This window comes from Symphalangus syndactylus, chromosome 17, assembly GCF_028878055.3.
Source record: "Symphalangus syndactylus isolate Jambi chromosome 17, NHGRI_mSymSyn1-v2.1_pri, whole genome shotgun sequence".
NCBI lineage: Eukaryota > Metazoa > Chordata > Mammalia > Primates > Hylobatidae > Symphalangus > Symphalangus syndactylus.
The window spans coordinates 25668147-25685709 of NC_072439.2; the positions used below are offsets into that span (position 1 = coordinate 25668147).

The 17563-nt window shown below is 39.1% G+C and overlaps 1 protein-coding gene across 6 annotated transcripts in view; it reads right to left on the reverse strand.

Annotated features, from left to right (window-relative positions):
* The window catches only part of TBK1 (TANK binding kinase 1), an 89844-nt gene that overhangs the window by 69730 nt on the left and 2551 nt on the right, over nt 1-17563 (reverse strand). For all 6 annotated transcript variants that reach the window (XR_010116607.1, XR_010116605.1, XR_010116606.1 and 3 more), the window contains exons 2-5: nt 15277-15394; nt 10911-11051; nt 6807-6936; nt 4855-5036 (exon numbers count right to left, since the gene is read on the reverse strand). Coding sequence is in view for 3 of the 6 variants with exons in the window: in XM_055249658.2 (XP_055105633.1) it covers nt 4855-5036; nt 6807-6936; nt 10911-11051; nt 15277-15363 (540 nt within the window). In the remaining 3 variants the exon portion in view is untranslated. The remainder of the gene's footprint in view (nt 1-4854; nt 5037-6806; nt 6937-10910; nt 11052-15276; nt 15395-17563) is intronic.

Below are 17563 nucleotides of genomic sequence, written 5' to 3' on the forward strand. Positions count from 1 at the left end.
GTGCAATAATATATTGCCTAATTGGTATAGCTGGAAGCTATTCCCTGGGAGTGATTAACTTGGGGTGGCTTGACACATGCTGGTTTGACACATTTGTGCCCACTGGCTCTGTCCTGACGTGCTACTGGCTTGGTGTTACTGGGCCTGGGCTATTGCATCTGGAAGAAGAGCATAAGGATAAAGCTACTCCAAGGTTTTCAGGATTATATTACTGAGATGATATCCATCATATTAAAAACAGTAGAAGAGACAGGGTGTGGTGGCTCACATCCTGTAATCCCAGCACTTTGGGAGGCCAAGGTGGGCGGATCACTTGAGGTCAGGAGTTTGAGACTAGCCTGGCCAACATGGTGAAACCTCATCTCTACTAAAAATACAAAAATTAGCTGGGTGTAGTGGCACACGCCTGTAATCCCAGCTATTTGGGAAGCTGAGGCAGGAGAATTGCTTGAATCCAGGAGGTGGAGGTTGCAGTGAGCTGGGATGGCACCACTACACTCCAGCCTGGGCAACAGAGTGAGACTCTGTCTCAAAAATATACATACATACATATATATATATATATATATACACACACACACACACACACAAATATTAGCCAGGTGTGGTGGTGTGCACCTGTAACCCCAGCTATCTGGGAGGCTGGTACATAAGAATCACCTGAATCTGGGAGGTGGAGCTTGAGTGAGCTGAGATTATGCCACTGCACTCCAGCCTGGGTGACAGATTGAGACTCCATCACAATAACAACAACAACAAAAACAAAAAACAGTAGAAGAATGTTTTCTTTGGACTTTAACATACAAAAGAGAGAATTTAACATCTGGGTTGTAGTTCCTGGGAGCTTCAAAATGAGGGGAGTTTTCAATTAAATGTAGAATATAGCTAGGCTGCTGAGCCTTAGACTATTATTTATCTCATTTTATAACTTCTGGTGCACTGTATTTGAATATTTCCCATTCTGAAACAGGAAATAAAAAGATTGGAGTTAAATTTCAGCCTAGAGTACAGCACAGACTTGGAGTTAATTTACTTAATGTTTTGCTCTTCCTGATTTAAAAGTCTTAGAGGCCAAAGCTAAACTGTGTTCCCAGCAGGTTACATGAAAGATTAATAGTTGGTATTGGGGGAGCAGCCTCATGAAGGCTGGTACATGACTGCTGTTTGCTTGTTATGGTGATTATCATGATTGGAAAAGGTGGAGACCAGACACTGAAGGACATACTGCAGTATATGTGACAGTTCTGAAAAATGACCCTCCTATATATAGCCTGAATGACTTTGGAATATTCTGCCAGATACTTGTACAAGTGAGAAATCTATTTCGAACTCCATTTTATACATAACAAAGTATTTTTGCATAGCTTTTCCAAGAATGTAACTATATTTAAATCGACTTTGTTTAGTTAGAAACTTTACCAAAAATTGTTCACTACTTTGGAAAATCATGTCAATAACAATACTACCATTTGTGATGTGATTCACTAATACAACACGAGTTATCACTGCACTTGTATTCAAAGTGGTATTACATATAGGTGCAAGCACATATGACTACTTAATTTGTTTGCTCACTAAGCTGTTTCTAAATTTTTACATATTAAATATCTATTATTTTATTATAAAATATTTTCCTTTACATTATTAAGATATGCTATTTTAATTAGGTGTGCAGGTTTATAATATTATCTAGGAATTTCATTTCAAGATACTGAAGGGAACACTGCAAAATATTTATTATAAAAAGGGGGTATTGGTCTGACAGGGTTTAAACTACTAGCCTGTCTGATCTGGCTAGCCCCCTGATCACTTCTTCAATTCTAACTCCTTCCACTTGCCTCTTTACTCACTAAATTCCGGTAAAACTGCCATCTTTTCTGTTTCTCCAACTCCTGAGGTCATTCTTGTCTCCAGGCCTTTACAGCTGCTGTTTTCTCTGGGCCTGATGGAACCACACTGACGCCCAAGAACATTCTTAGAGCAGTAAACCTCGGCAAGCAGTGCCCTCCTGGGAATGGCAGTGTCCTGAGCACTCATCTGCTGTGGCTTTGGCTATGACAGGTGTGGGCTCCAGAGACAAGGAGCTGGGGCTGGTGAACTAGCTTTTAGAAATAGGCTGTTCTTACAGAAAGTGGGGTTGGGGGAAAAAAAAAAAAGTACGGGGTGAGAGAAAGAGAAAGAGAGAAAGAAATTGAATTTTTGAACAAGTTATCTTATCTAATTGAATTTGAAGGACATGGGCTTGAGCTTGTTACTGGAAAGGAGGCAGTCTGGGAGAACATGGCCTTGAGCTATTTATTGGAGGCTCACTACTCTAAGAGAAAAGACAAGGGGAATGTCTGAGCTGGGGAAAGTGAAGGAATCAGGAAGCTGCCTTGTACCAAAGCTCTGGTGTGAATTCAGCAGTGTTGCTTCTAGAAGCAGAAAGCATGGTCTAGCCAAATACAACTGAGAAGACCACCAACGGAGAAATGAGAATGAAGATGTGTGTTGGCTCAGTCACATGTTGAGGCCCAGGAAGAGACAAAAGGATAATCGCAAAAGCACAAATGTCATATAGGATGGAGAAAGGAGCAGGAAGGAGGTGATTTCTTCTTGTCTAATTCTGCTTGGTGTTCTCGGCAGGCTAAGATGAAAGTCCCGCTTTTGTGGAGCTTACATTCACGTGGAGAATTCAGGATATGAAGCCTGATTCCACTCGCCAGAAACGTCTGAGTCCTGCCTCTGTCCCAGCCAAGAGTCTCAGGAAACTTGAAGGTGAATTCATTACAACTGTACTTCCCTCTGCTATCTAGGTTCTATGACACATTCTCCAGATCCACAATGACAGGGAGTTCACTGTATCACAAAGCAGCTCATACGTCACAACTCAGCCAGCCAGAGGACCCATAGGCATCCTGGGCCCTCAACAACACAGGTTGTAGGCGAGAAGAGGCTAGACTGATGCAGTAGGGTTCAGTAGTACACAGCAAGCAGAGATGGAGGGAACTGCCGCGGAGTATCAGGACTGGTGGTAGAGTTTCTTTTCTGCAGGGTGAGGTAGCTTCCACAGGGCCAGGGAATGGCCACAGAACAGCAGTCAGAACGGTGTGCCTGGCTTGCTTCTTTTTATCATTTCAGTGTCAGTTCATTTAGTCCTTAAAGGAGGCTTTCTCAGGCTATCTTTCTCCTGCTAGTCACTCTTTATCTTATTACCTTTATTGTCTTTGCTAAACTTTAATGATCTGAATTTACTTTACTTACTTGTTAATTGTCTTTTTTCCCTACCAGAATGTGGGCTCCATAAGAGCAGGAATACTGTGTATCTAGTTCACCATAGAAGTCTGAGCACCTAGAACAGTATCTGGTATATAGTAGGCACTTCATAAATACTTGTGCAATGAATGAATAAAATCCATTTTTAGGTACTTTTTTTTTTTTTTTCTGAGACGGAGTCTTGCTCTGTCACCCAGGCTGGAGTGCAGTGGCGTGATCTTGGCTCACTGAAACCTCCACCTCCCAGGTTCAAACAATTCTGCCTCAACCTCCCAAAGTAGCTGAGATTACAGGCACACGCCACCACACCCAGCTAATTTTTGTATTTTTAGTAGAGATGGGGTTTCACCATGTTGCCCAGGCTGGTCTCAAACTCCTGACCTTGTGATCTGCCCACCTCGGCCTCCCAAAGTGCTGGGATTACAGGCATGAGCCACCATGCCCGGGCCAGGTACCTTTTTTTAAAAAATTAAGAGACAGAGTCTTGCTTTATAGCCCAGGCCAGATTGCAGTGGTGCAATCACAGCTTACTGCTGCCTCAAATTCCTAGGCTCAAGGGATTCTTCTGCCTCAGCCTCCTGAGTAGCTGGGTGTACAGGTGTGCGCCACCATGCCTAGCTAATTTTGCAATTTTTTGCAGAGGTGGGGTCTTGTCATTGTGCCCAGACTGGTCTTGAACTCGTGGGCTCAAGCAATCCTTTGACTGCCGAGAAGGCAATCCTCGGCCTCCCAAAGTGTTGGAATTATAGGTATGAGCCACTGTGTCTGACCCATTCTTAGGTTCTCTTATCTAAAAGATCATCACATATATCTACAGATCAATTTGAGGTTATCAATTGTTAGGATAACAATTTAAGACACTTGGTTCATGACAGACTTAAAATAATCAGAATAAAGCTACAGGGGGTGGTAGACATCTTTCACCTTATAAAATTACAACAGCACAATCCAAATGCAAAAAAGTCATAGATTCTATGATTTTAAGACAAAACCCAGAGCCATGAACAATCAGTGAGCTATATGTATTAAACTTCCTGATTACATGTTAAAAGTATTTACTTTTAAGTGTATTTTCTTAAGTGTTTCAAATATTTACTGACTTTACAAAAACACACCTACATAAACTTTTTCAACTACACAGCTTTTCTAGCTTTCTAAAATTTCAAGTTAGATCTCAGGGGCATTTTGTGTGTGTGTGTGTGTGTTTCTAACAATGGTCCTTTTCATCATTCAATAACCAATTCCCCCAAATAGAATTACCTGTTTCATAAATATAATGTATAAAAAACGGTATTATAACAAGCTTGTAATATACTGACTGCTCATCAAAAAACAGACCCTTTTAATTTAGATCCATAGCTTCAGTAAAACTAAAGAATTTAAGTGTGCTACAAAACTTCCAAGAATTTTTAACAGAAAAATAACAGCACCCTTGGAAACGAGTACCTAATTCCCATGTTACACATATTCATTAGAATAGAAAATTTAATTTTTGTCATAAAAATGACATTTTATAGCAAATTGGCTGACCAATTACCCAATTATAATTACAATGTATGAAGCTTCTTTAAGTGAAAACATTAGTGATGTATGACTTACCAAATATTCTTCTGTGCCATACAGAGAAACAAACTGCTCATCATCTTCTAATTCTCTAGCTGCACCAAAATCTGTGAGTTTGTACACAGACTGTCCATCTTCCCCTATAACACGCATGATATTTCCTGGCTTGATATCACGGTGCACTATGCCATTCTCTCGAAGATGATTCATTCCACCCACTTCAACAATATAAAACAAAAGAAGTCATAATGTAGATATTTATGTGTATGTGTGCATGTCTCAGATTCATTGATATAGTCACCCAAACTTAATATAAATTTTTCCATGATTTGGTTCAAAGTAATTTTACTCAAAGGATAATAAATATATATATATATATAAAATATCTTATGTTTTAGTTATAAGAAGTTTTAGAATGATAAAAATTAATGTGGTCTAAGGAAGAATCCAGTGTCTCTTAAGTACTACCAGGAAAATGTAACACAACAGTCTTAAGCATATGATTTCTTGAATTACTTTGGTTATACATATATGTGGGTGATCTGTTTAAACATAAAAATAATAAAGATTCCCAAAAAAGATACCAATCTTTCACCAGAGTTTTACATTTCTTTATCTTGGGAAAAAAATTCCCTAAAAAGTAAACTGGACTCAATATGTAAAACAGCAAAAAGAAACAGAAAAACAGCAAAATGTCAAACTTGTTTCCATAAAAATGTATTCTCATATGCTCGGCACTATTCCAAAAAGCCCATTTTCTTTTCTTTTTTCTTAAGGGCCAAGTTGTCTACTTTGCTGAAATTAAGCTATTTTGTCTAACTGACAGGCAGTGTCACTGAGTAATAACTTTACACATTTGCTTGAGGGCTGATAGATGAATGTTCAAACTTAAAAAATGTAAAAGGTTTAGGGGTATCAATGTATAATTATTAAAACTCAGGACTACCAATACACTTAGGAAGACATCATATCTATAATTTCTATTTGATTAAACAGGCTGTAGCATACTAGTAATATTGTTTCTCTCTCATTGTATCCTCACCTAAATAATCACTCTGCTTCCAGTGTCAAGTTCAAGAATTCTCACCAACCTTTTACCTTCTTTATCACTTGACTTTTTCACATTCCTCAAATATTTGATTCATTTCTCTTAAGATGTTATTTCCTTTGATTGCAGTAGTTTTTTTTTAAATTAGGTTCACTGAGATATAATTCACACATAACATTCACCTTTTTTTTTTTTTTTTTTGAGACGGAGTCTCGCTCTGTCGCCCAGGCTGGAGTGCAGTGGCGCAATCTCAGCTCACTGCAAGCTCCACCTCCCGGGTTCACTCCATTCTCCTGCCTCAGCCTCTCCAAGTAGCTGGGACTACAGGCGCCCGCCACCACGCCCGCTAATTTTTTGTATTTTTAGTAGAGACGGGGTTTCACCGTGCTCTCAATCTCCTGACCTCGGGATCCGCCCGCCTCAGCCTCCCAAAGTGCTGGGATTACAGGCGTAAGCCACCATGGCTGGCCCTGTTTGTCTTTTTGATATTAGTCATTTTTATTTCATTGTGGTTTTATGAGCATTTCCCTAATAACCAATGATGTTGGTTATTAATTAATTAATGTTGAGCATTTTTTTAATGTACTTATTAGCCACTTATGTTCTTTGGAGAAATGTCTATGCGAATCCTTTGCCCATTTTTAAATTGCGTTATTTGGCTTTTTATTGTTGAGTTGTCTGGATAAAAATTCCTTGTCAGGTGTATGATTTACAAACATTTTTTTTCTCATTCTACGGACTGTCTTTTCACTTATGATGTCCTTTGAGGCACAAAAATGTTTAATGTTGATGAAGCCCAATTTTTTGGCATTTGTGCTTTTGGTGTCATATCTAATGAAGCATTGCATAATGGTCTTCAGTTCTGAATGGAAGATATTTTTTAAAAATTCTCTTATTAAATTTTATATATAAATGAAATCATATAAATAAACAAACATACCCACATCTCGCAAAACAATTAAGAATTCAGATTCTGGTAGTCCATAGGCATTAGAAGGCTCTTCTAAAACAGTGTATAAACTCCCACATGGACAAAATTCCATAATAAGTACTTTATGTCTTGTTGTTGTCTGAAAAAAAAAAAATCATTGATAGGGAATCAACATAAAAAATAAATTTTGATTATATGCCAGTACTTATCTGATTTCATTTAAATGTAGGATTTGCTATAATGATGAAGGCACTTTGCTTCACTTGAGATTCAGTATCCGTTGACCATACACATGTAAGAATTAACATCTTCCGGCTGGGAGTGGTGGCTCACGCCTGTAATCCCAGCACTTTGGGAGGCTAAGGTGGGCGGATCACGAGGTCAAGAGATTGAGACAATCCTGGCCAACATGCTGAAACCTGGTCTCTACTAAAAATACAAAAATCAGCTGAGTGTGGTGGCAGATGCCTCTAGTCCCAGCTACTCAGGAGGCTGAGGCAGGAGAATCACTTGAACCCGGGAGGTGGAGGTTGCAGTGAGCCGAGATCACACCACTGCAGTCCAGCCTGGTGACAAAGTGAGACCCTATCTCAAAAAAAAAAAAAAATAACTAACATTTTCCAAATTCCTATTAAGTGAAGAAGCTGGATTTGTTTTTGAAGACAAACCACAGTAAAAAGTAGCTAAATCTGAACTACAAAATCATTGGTACAATGTTTCTTTTTTTTTTTTTTTTTTTTTTTTGAGACAGAGTCTTGCTCTGTCACTCAGACTGTAGGGCAATGGTACGATCTTGGCAACCTTCACCTCCAAGGTTCAAGTGATTCTCTTGCCTCAGCTCCCAAGTAGCTGGGATTATGGGCATGCTCCACCATGCCTAGCTAATTTTTCTATTATTTTGTAGAGATGGGGTCTCACTATGATGTCCAGGCTAGTCTCGAACTTCTGGGCTCAGGCAATCTGCCTGCCTCAACCTCCCAAAGTGCTGGGATTGCAAGCGTGAGCTACCACACCCAGTCACTTGAATTTCTTTCTTTTTTTTTTTTTTTTTTGAGACAAAGTCTCGCTTTGTCACCCAGGCTGGAGTGCAGTGGCACGATCTCAGCTCACTGTAAGCTCTGCCCCCCGGGTTCATGCCATTCTCCATTCTCCTGCCTCAGCCTCCCGAATAGCTTAGACTACAGACAAGTGCCACCACACCCGGCTAATTTTTTTGTATTTTTAGTAGAGACAGAGTTTCACCATGTTAGCCAGGACAGTCTCGATCTCCTGACCTCGTGATCCGCCTGCCTTGGCCTCCCAAAGTGCTGGATTACAGGCGTGAGTCACCACACTGGTGTTGAATTTCTTATGTATAACAGTACATTTAGGACAACAGCTCTTCTAACCTCTTAAAATGAAATTTTTCTTATGATGACTACTGTGACTTCAAGGAATGGAGTCCTATCCTTAAAAATAAATGGGTAGCAGAACAGCTGAGTGGTCCCTCTTGCAGCAAAGCTCCAGTCTGCTCATTTGCATCTGAGCTGCTGATTTGCTTTAAACTTTAATTTTAATGTACCATTGATTATAATGCTTCACCAATTTAATAACAGCTTTACAGGGAAAAAGAAATACCATCAAATTACATATACACAATGATTATAGGATGCATGCCAATTTCAGAACCTGAAAATGTGAATGAGTCTTAAAATCTACTATTCATCTCCAACTTTTTATCCTTTGTTTCTTTTATAATTTTTTTCTACATATCTCCAAAACACTTTTATAAAATATTTTAAATTATCTCTGGGAGTCATTTCAAAAAAGAGAGACAAATAATTGTAATAGAAAAAAAAACTGTTGCTTTTAAATGATAATGTATATTGATTGTTGAAAATTTGGGAAGTATACATAATTTCATTACCTGGAAATAATGCATTAATATTTTGGCATATTTTCTTTCAGTGTTTTTCCTATGGTACAAATAATGTCATAGATACATAATGCTGTTTGCATATTACACTGTATATATTAAGATCATACTACATATATATTTTTAATCCTGATTCTCACATAACATCATATATAAGGTGTTCCAAGAAGATTAAAATTTTGGTAAATATCTCTTTCATTACCACTTAACTATGGTGTGGTAAAAAATTAACTTTACCCAAAGAGAAGTCAGGCTTTGCCCTTGGCTACTGGAAAGTGATCTCTGGCCCCTAAAATGTCCTATCTGAAAGAACAAGACTTCTGTCTTTGTTCCTCTGGGGGCTTTGGCCACTGGAGAGTCTAACAGCATGATTTATGATGGGGGCTTTAGAACACACCGTATCAGTTCCACCCTCCAGAGGAAATGGAGACTAAAGGAAATACCCCAAACCTCTGGAAGGAGCTGGGGACTAAAGGTCAGCAATACAGGCAATAAGTGATCCAGCCTCAGTAAAAACCCTGGACACCAAAGGCTTGGGTGAGCTTCCGTGATTGGCAATACTTCATGCATACTGTCATACACTAATGCTGAGAGAGTAATGTGTCCCTCAGGACAAAGAAGCTTCAAGATTGGAACCCTCCCACATTCCACGCTTTGTGTCTCTTCCTCTGGCTGGTTCTAATTTCTATCTTTTTGCTACAATAAAACTGTAATTATAAATACAGCACTCTCCTCAGTTTTGTGAGTCATTCTACATTCCAGCAAATTACCAAATCTGACTGTCATGGGCAACCCCCATATTTGTAGCTGGCTGGGATGATGTGAGGGTAGTCTTGTGGGAACTGTTCTCTCTGTGCAGTTTGCCAAACTCCTTTGCAATTGGTATCAGAAGTCTTGAGCAGACTTGGCAGTGTGGAAGGCTATGCTCTTAACCTTGAGTTTGGCTAATTCCAGGTAACTATCTGCCACACATTCTAATTTATTCAACTTATTTAACCATTCTTTATTATAAACAGGATGCCAATTAACATCTTTATGCATAAAATTATATTTCTGATTACTTCCTAAGAAATAATCACTAAAAATAAAATCACTAGGCTAAAGAGTATAAACTACATTTTTTCCCAAAGATTTTATTGATTGCTCAAGTTTAAAGGGATTAAAATAATTTCTATTTCCATTATTTCTAGATTACTTTTCCTAATGACATTCTTACTTCCACTATTTCCCCTTAAAAAAATCAATTCTTTTATAATTGGACTTCACATCTTAAACTCTAGGACTCCTGAAATTTTTATTCATGAAATATAAAATTTTTATTTTTCTAAAAGTTTGACTTTTTCTTTTTATAATTATTAGATTTAACTTGTTACCTTTATTTTTCTAGTAATAATACTGGTAACCATATTCGATACCCTTTTATTTCTTTTTTTTTTTTTTTTTTTGAGACAGGGTCTCACTCCATCACCCATGCTAGAGTACAGTGGCGCAATATGGTTCACCTTAGCCTTGACCTCTCAGGCTCAGGTGATCCTCCCACTTCAGCCTCCTGAGTAGCTGGAACTACAGGCACACACCTCCATGCATGGCGATTTTTTGTATTTTTTAGAGAGACAGGGTTTTGCCATGTTGCCCAGGCTGTTCTTGAATTCCTGAGCTCAAGTGATCCTTTCTTTTTTTTTTTCTTTTTTCTGAGATGGAGTCTCGCTCTGTCGCCAGGCTGGAGTGTGCAGTGGTGCGATCTCAGCTCACTGTGACCTCCGCCTCCTGGGTTCAAGCAATTCTCCTGTCTCAGCCTCCCAAGTAGCTGGAACTACAGGTGCGCAGCACCACGCCCAGCTAATTTTTGTATTTTTAGTAGAGACGGGGTTTCACGACATTGGCCAGGCTGGTCTCAATCTCTTGACCTTGTGGATCTGCCAGCCTCGGTCTCCCTAAGTGCTGGGATTACAGGTGTGAGCCACTGCACCCAGCCACACCCGGCCGCCCCCTTTTATTTCTTATACTACTGTTTCTGATTCCATTTTTATGATATTTTATTTCTATTGTTCTATCTATTCAAGAATCCTTTAGGATAGAGTATTTGGTTGTATAAGCCCTAATTTTCAACAGTTTTTTAAAAATCCATTTTTTAATATTAGGTTCTATCTCTTGACTCATAACTACAATAAATATAAGATTAAAGTTTTACTACTTACCTCCTCTTCAATAGCAAATAATTTGACAATATTTTTGTGATTGAGTTTTTTCAACACTTCAAATTCTCTCATTTGAACATCCACTGGACGAAGGAAGCTTATGTTATTAAATACTTTGATAGCAAATAAATCACCAGTTTTCTTTAAAAAAAGAGAGAAATGTTTTATTTATTCATAATATTGTAAAAGAGATTAAAAGGTAGCATTAGAACTCACTATTGCAATTTATTTTCTTACAGAAACAACATCATGTATCTTTTAGGCACAGGGAATCTGTACAAGGACTCTTGACTTTTCTAAAAAGTTAAAATGAATCAATTAACTGCTCATCATTTCTTTCAAATTACACCTTTTGGAATTCAGAAATGGATATTTTCTTTCATATTTTAAATAAAGATTTCATTAGGATACAGTAGGGGCAAAAATAGTCACACATCAGAAGATAAAAGCCATAATAGTATCGAAAGCAAAATCATCTTTTAAAGACGAAATAGAAAGTGAAACTCACAAGGGCTTCTCCAAGGCCTAATAATTTCAAACTAATCAAAGTAGGACAGAGAGACTGAACACTATATTCCACCTATGAGATTTTTATTAAGAATATCAAAGTTATACAATTAACTTTTCAGAATTATTTTGTAGCTAGGACAATGTGGGGGAGGGGAGTGGGGAAAGCAGGAGTTGCAGAGTGAGGCTAAAGTAGACTTCCTGGTTGGATTCTACCCCTGCTGCCCTGGGTTACTTTCTGCACCTCTACCTAGATGACCAGGGCAGGCTGTTCCTTCATAGACCCTCTCTAGAGGAGTAAAGGCATTTATTTCTTCTTCTCTACTGATGTACCACAGCATCCCACTCTCACTCTTTCATGACCTAGATCACACACAGAATTACAAAGCACAGCTGTAGTTGGGAGGGAGTCTTAGAGGTTCAAAACACATGCTTACATTTCAGGTAAACATCATATTCATATGTTCTTCTTATTAACCTTCCTTTAAGATTGTCTTTCAGACCCTCCCACTTCCTTCCAATCACTCTAATGAGCAAGCCTCTCTCTCATGGCCAGTCCAGATCTTGAGTTTAGCCGTACATTTTCCCCCATTTATCCAAGGTTGAACTTCCCTAGAGCAAGCAGGAAAATCCTTTTCTCTTTGAGTCTGGGGTTCAAGCACATTTCATGGCTAAAGACATTTCATGGCTCTCTGTCAGGACTTCTGCACTGTTCCTGCTTTGGAGCCCTCTTTATACTTTCCACAGATTCACCACTTAGAGCCATCACCCTCCTCTCTCACTCCAGAATTGCATGATCCTTTTCTTAAGGCCATTTAACTGCTTCATAATCCTATGTGATTCCCCTCACCCTGGTCATGCAAAATACACAAATTGATATTCTTTCTAGAGGAAAATGAAAGATGAAAGAGCCAATGACCATTTTCACACATATGAAAAGAGAAGAATTTAACCATAGTTCAGTTTCACTGTTTTTCCCTTAGTTGAGCAAGGGTTAAGACACTGCCAAATCTATGTATCACCCAACAGAGTGATTTTTCTTAAGCTGAGACAGGCCTCAGACTCAGTCTAAAACTAGGAGAATCCTAACAGAGGAGCAAGCAGGGAAAATAATACAATTTTGCAATATACCCACTGAGCTCGTGGTCATTATTTTCCAAACTTGTGTAGACTACATCATGCCTGTGAGATTATCGGGATACAGGCGGAAATGTACCATTTTCCCTTTATTCACCTACACAGTCATCTATAATTCACTAAGTCGAAGTGTATACAAATAATAGAGATCCATATATATATATATATGTATGCATATATCCATATTATCCATATGTGCAGATCAACACGTCCTTCAAGTCTCTTGCCTTCAACTTCACCATGGTAATCACACACATATACACACACCCACACTCATACATTAGTAACTAAAAGCAATTTAATAAAAAAGAGATTAAATAGGTAATATACTTTGAACAAGTAATAAATGTGAGAATTTGGTCATTCTAAGAAATAATATAAAAGGGCTAATATCATGGTAAAAATCCTTTAAATAGTTAAAGGGAAGCAGGATTTTTTGTAGGATATAGTCCTAAACAGTTGAACCTGCCGTCATTAAGAACAAACATGGTTTCTCAAAGCACATCCCTAGGAAAACTGTTGGGGACTAAATACTAGACTGGGCCTTGGCAATCTTTCTCGTGTGTGTGTCTGTGTGTGTGTGTGTGTGTTTAGTAGAGACGGGGTTTTGCCATGTTGTCCAGGCTGGTCTCAAAACTCCTGGACACAAGCAATCTACCTGCCTTGGCCTCCAAAAGTGCTGGGATTATAGGCGTGAGCCACCACACTCGACTTCACAATCTTTTAATTAATTCTCATACTTCTGAAATCCTCATTTTAGATTTCCACACTATAATGGGTAAAGTACATATTTGTTTTCTTTGGAGAACTTTAGGTTGTCTTGGGGTAGTCTAATCAGTGCTTATTCAATCACTTATTCTTTCATTCAGCAAACATTTACAGAGTGCATACTATGTGTGGTTACTTACATGAAGGACACTGAGTATCTAAGTAAGGAAAGAGGAGCAGGATATGTGACGTATCTTCTAGTGCCAGGCCCTTTCAATATGTCTCATCCAGTCTCTATCACTATTGACTATCTCTCATCCCATCAGCTTCCAATTTACTTCCTTTCTAATCAATGTTGCTACTAAACTCGAAACTGTGTCCAGGGACTGCACATTAGCTATAGTAATATTCACTAGGTCTGCCATAGTGCCTGACACATACCAAGTGATTATTAAAAGTTCGTTAACTTAGACTACAGGAAGATAAGATGATCAGATGTGTTCTCAATACTAAACTCTGAGGCACTAGTCATTTTCTCCTTGGCATAAAACAAAAGCAATTTCTAGGACGGGGTACCCAGGATTGATCACAAGTAATCTGAATAAGAATCCAGAGCTTGTGGATAATTCTAGATACAGGGGGAGGAAAGCTAAATGTTGTCCGTATGGTGCTTCTGATTCATTCTCTATGAGCCATAAAGGGTGTTTATAGTCAATATTCTCTCCCCAGAGGAAACAGCCCCTCCCTCATGTACGCTTATCTCATCGTCACTGACAGAACTGACTGGTAGTCTCAAGAATACAGGAAAAGAGGAAGCAATTCCTCTCTACTAAAACGTTTAGGGCCCTATTTCTGAAAATAAGAATTTAGGAAGCTCCAAACATCATTTGGCCCAAAACAAATTCATAGCACTGAAAAATTAGTTATCATTTGTATTGTAAATGAACTTTGTACTCCATTTTTCCAGCTTCTTTCTCAGAATAGACTCCATTTTTCCAGCTTTTTCCCAGAATAGAAAGTTTAATTATCTTCAATTTCTTCATTTTAAATTATTTTAACTATTTTTAATTTCATCCTCCACACTGAATCTAACACAAAATCCTTTTTGGTTCTTTTTTTTTTTTTTTTAATGGAGTCTCACTCTGTCACCCAGCCTGGAGTGCAGTGGCGCTATCTTGGCTCACTGCAGCCTCTGCCTCCTGGGTTCACGCCATTCTCCTGCCTCAGCCTCCTGAGTAGCTGGGACTACAGGTGCCCACCACCATACCCGGCTAATTTTTTTTTGTATTTTTAGTAGAGACGGGGGTTTCACCGTGTTAGCCAGGATGGTCTCGATCTCCTGACCTCGTGATCCGCCCGCCTCGTCCTCTCAAAGTGCTGGGATTACAGGCGTGAGCCACCGCGCCCGGCCCCTTTTTGGTTCTTGAAGTGCCTCTGGGAATAATCTTTTTATTTTATTCCCACTTCCACTACCAGGTTCTGATTACCTTATACCAAAATATGGTCTTTTCAACCGGGGCTCCTTGTTGAGAATCTCATTTTACTCCAATCTACTTTGTAGGATGCTGTTTTAGTGGGGGCACTTACCCTTACCAGAGCCTATCAGGAACACCTGTGAGTTCCCCTCCCACTATACATCTGCCTCCCTACCAACCAAAATGCCACATCAAATGCTACCTCAACTCATTACACTGAACTTCTGTCAGTGAAGTCACTCTCTACCACTGGGGAGCTGGGCTGCAGAAAGCATCAAAAGGCAAAACACTAATCTTTCCCAGTCCATTTTCAACCAATCTGTTTTCCTCCACTCACTAACACTTAACCTGTGCCACTACTGGGTAGATATGTTCACTGCCTGACACAGCTATGCCTTAAATAACCACAAAAATCATTAAAACAATTTCTTCAGACAAAGTGATCAAAATCACCAAGTCACACACTTTAGTGTCAACATGCATCTTAGAACAAAATACATACAGCGATAAAAGGTCTTCAAAGTTTTCTCTGTACCAACCTTATGTCTTCCACGAAAGACATTTGCAGTAGCTCCTTGGCCTAAAATATCAGATAAAAGCCACAGATGATTAGAAGTGCTCTGCATCTTGGCTGGATCAGGCAATCCTCTTGTTATACTAAGAGAAAAACAAAATTTGCAACTATGTTTTAAGGGAGTAACACAGCTAAGAAACAAATGTTAGCTGTTTTTAGTCTCAAGTAAGATCACCCATTATCTGTTACTGAACTGAAGTGTATAAACAGTTCAACATAAATATCTTAAGTTTCAAAGTATTTTCAAGTCATAAGTTGCTAATTGATATGGTATGAACAAGTCAAAATATGAACCATTATGATTCAAGTTAGATTTTCCTCTGGAGAGACGGATCTGAATGTTCAGTTCTAGCCAAGGTAGATTTTTACTTTCAACTTTTTAATCAGTATCACTTTCTGTGCTTAACTCTTTGGTGTTACCTTGTCTGTTTTCATTCGTCTAAAATTCTGCAGGGATGACCAAAATTTGACATAATGGTATAAATGAATTATTAAGAGTAACTTTAAGTTGAAGATTAAAGCAAGATGCCATTTTCCCCATGACCTTCATTTTGTTTACATTTTTTCCCTGTAAGTTAGTATACACTACAAATACTATAATAAAATACAATAATATGACAAAAAAAAAAAATATCTAAGTTTCAGCTGGGAGCAGTGGCTCCTGCCTGTAATCCCAGCACGCTGGAGGCCGAGGCAGGCAGATCACCAGAGGCCAGGAGTTTGAGACCACCTTGGCTAACATGGCAAAACCCCGTCTCCACAAAAAAATACAAAAATTAGCCGGGTATGGTGGCAGGTGCCTGTATCCCAGCTACTCGGGAGGCTGAGACAGGAGAATCGCTTGAACCCGGAAGCAGAGGCTGCAGTGAGCCGAGATCGTGCCACCCCATTCCAGCCTGGGTGACAGAGCAAGACTCCATCTCAAAAAAAAAAAAAAAAAAAAGAAAAAAAAATCTGGCCGGGCGCGGTGGCTCGCGCCTGTAATCCCGGCACTTTGGGAGGCCGAGACGGGCGGATCATGAGGTCAGGCGGATCACGAGGTCAGGAGATCGAGACGATCCTGGCTAACATGGTGAAACCCCGTCTCTACTAAAAATACAAAAAAATTAGCCGGGCGTGGTGGCGGGCACCTGTAGTCCCAGCTACTCGGAGAGGCTGACGCAGGAGAATGGCGGGAACCCGGGAGGCGGAGCTTGCAGTGAGCCGAGATCGCGCCACTGCACTGCAGGCTGGGTGACAGAGCGAGACTCCGTCTCAAAAAAAAAAAAAAAATCTAAGTTTCTAGCAATATTCAAGGCTGAAATGCTGTATGAGCTTTGAAAAAAAACATTAACCAATGACATACATTCAATTTAATTCACCTATCACAGGGCTGAAAGAAACATCTATTTCTCAGCCGGGTGCAGTGGATCATGCCTGTAATCCGAGCACTTTGGGAGGCCAAGGCGGGCAGATCACAAGGTCAGGAGTTCGAGACCAGCCTGGCCAATATGGAGAAACCCCCGTCTCTACCAAAAATACAAAAAAATTAGCCAGGCGTGGTGGCGCATGCCTGTAATCCCAGCTACTAGGGAGGCTGAGGTTGCTGCGAGCTGAGACCGCGCCACTGCACTCCAGCTGGGTGACAGAGCGAGACTCTGCCTCAAAAAGAAACAAAAACAAACAAACAAAAACAACACCTATTTCTCTTCTAATTTTGTCTTTGTTGATGAGAGTGATATTGTTACTTACCTCCTTCAAATGTTTTGAAAGATTAATTTATGACACAATTTAAGGTGCTTTAAAATAAAGTAATAATGTAAAATATAACAAATATAGAAAAAATTACTTTGTTTCCTTCAGAGCAGGGAAACACTAATGAAAACCAATGTTGCCATTGCACAATATTCCCATAACCTAAAATTTCATCTACACGATCTACACATAACCTGACAAACATAAAGGTGCAAAAATTATTATTCCTGAAAAGTTACGAACTCTTCTGAAATTAATTTAAGGATAGTTTCTCCAACCTCCAAGTATAAATATATAAACGTACCAAGTAGCCTGTATTATCAAGTCTTTAATACTGAAAAGCTATGGATCTATCAAGGTATACAAAGTATCCAAGCTCCACATTGGACTAAAATTGATGTATGCTAACATAACATAAACACTAGTCCCACCATGCCCCCTTAAACCTGCTGTACTGTCATTAAAGCATGGATTTTAATATCCCTCCACAGTAAGTTAAAGCAAAAAGTAGTATGCTA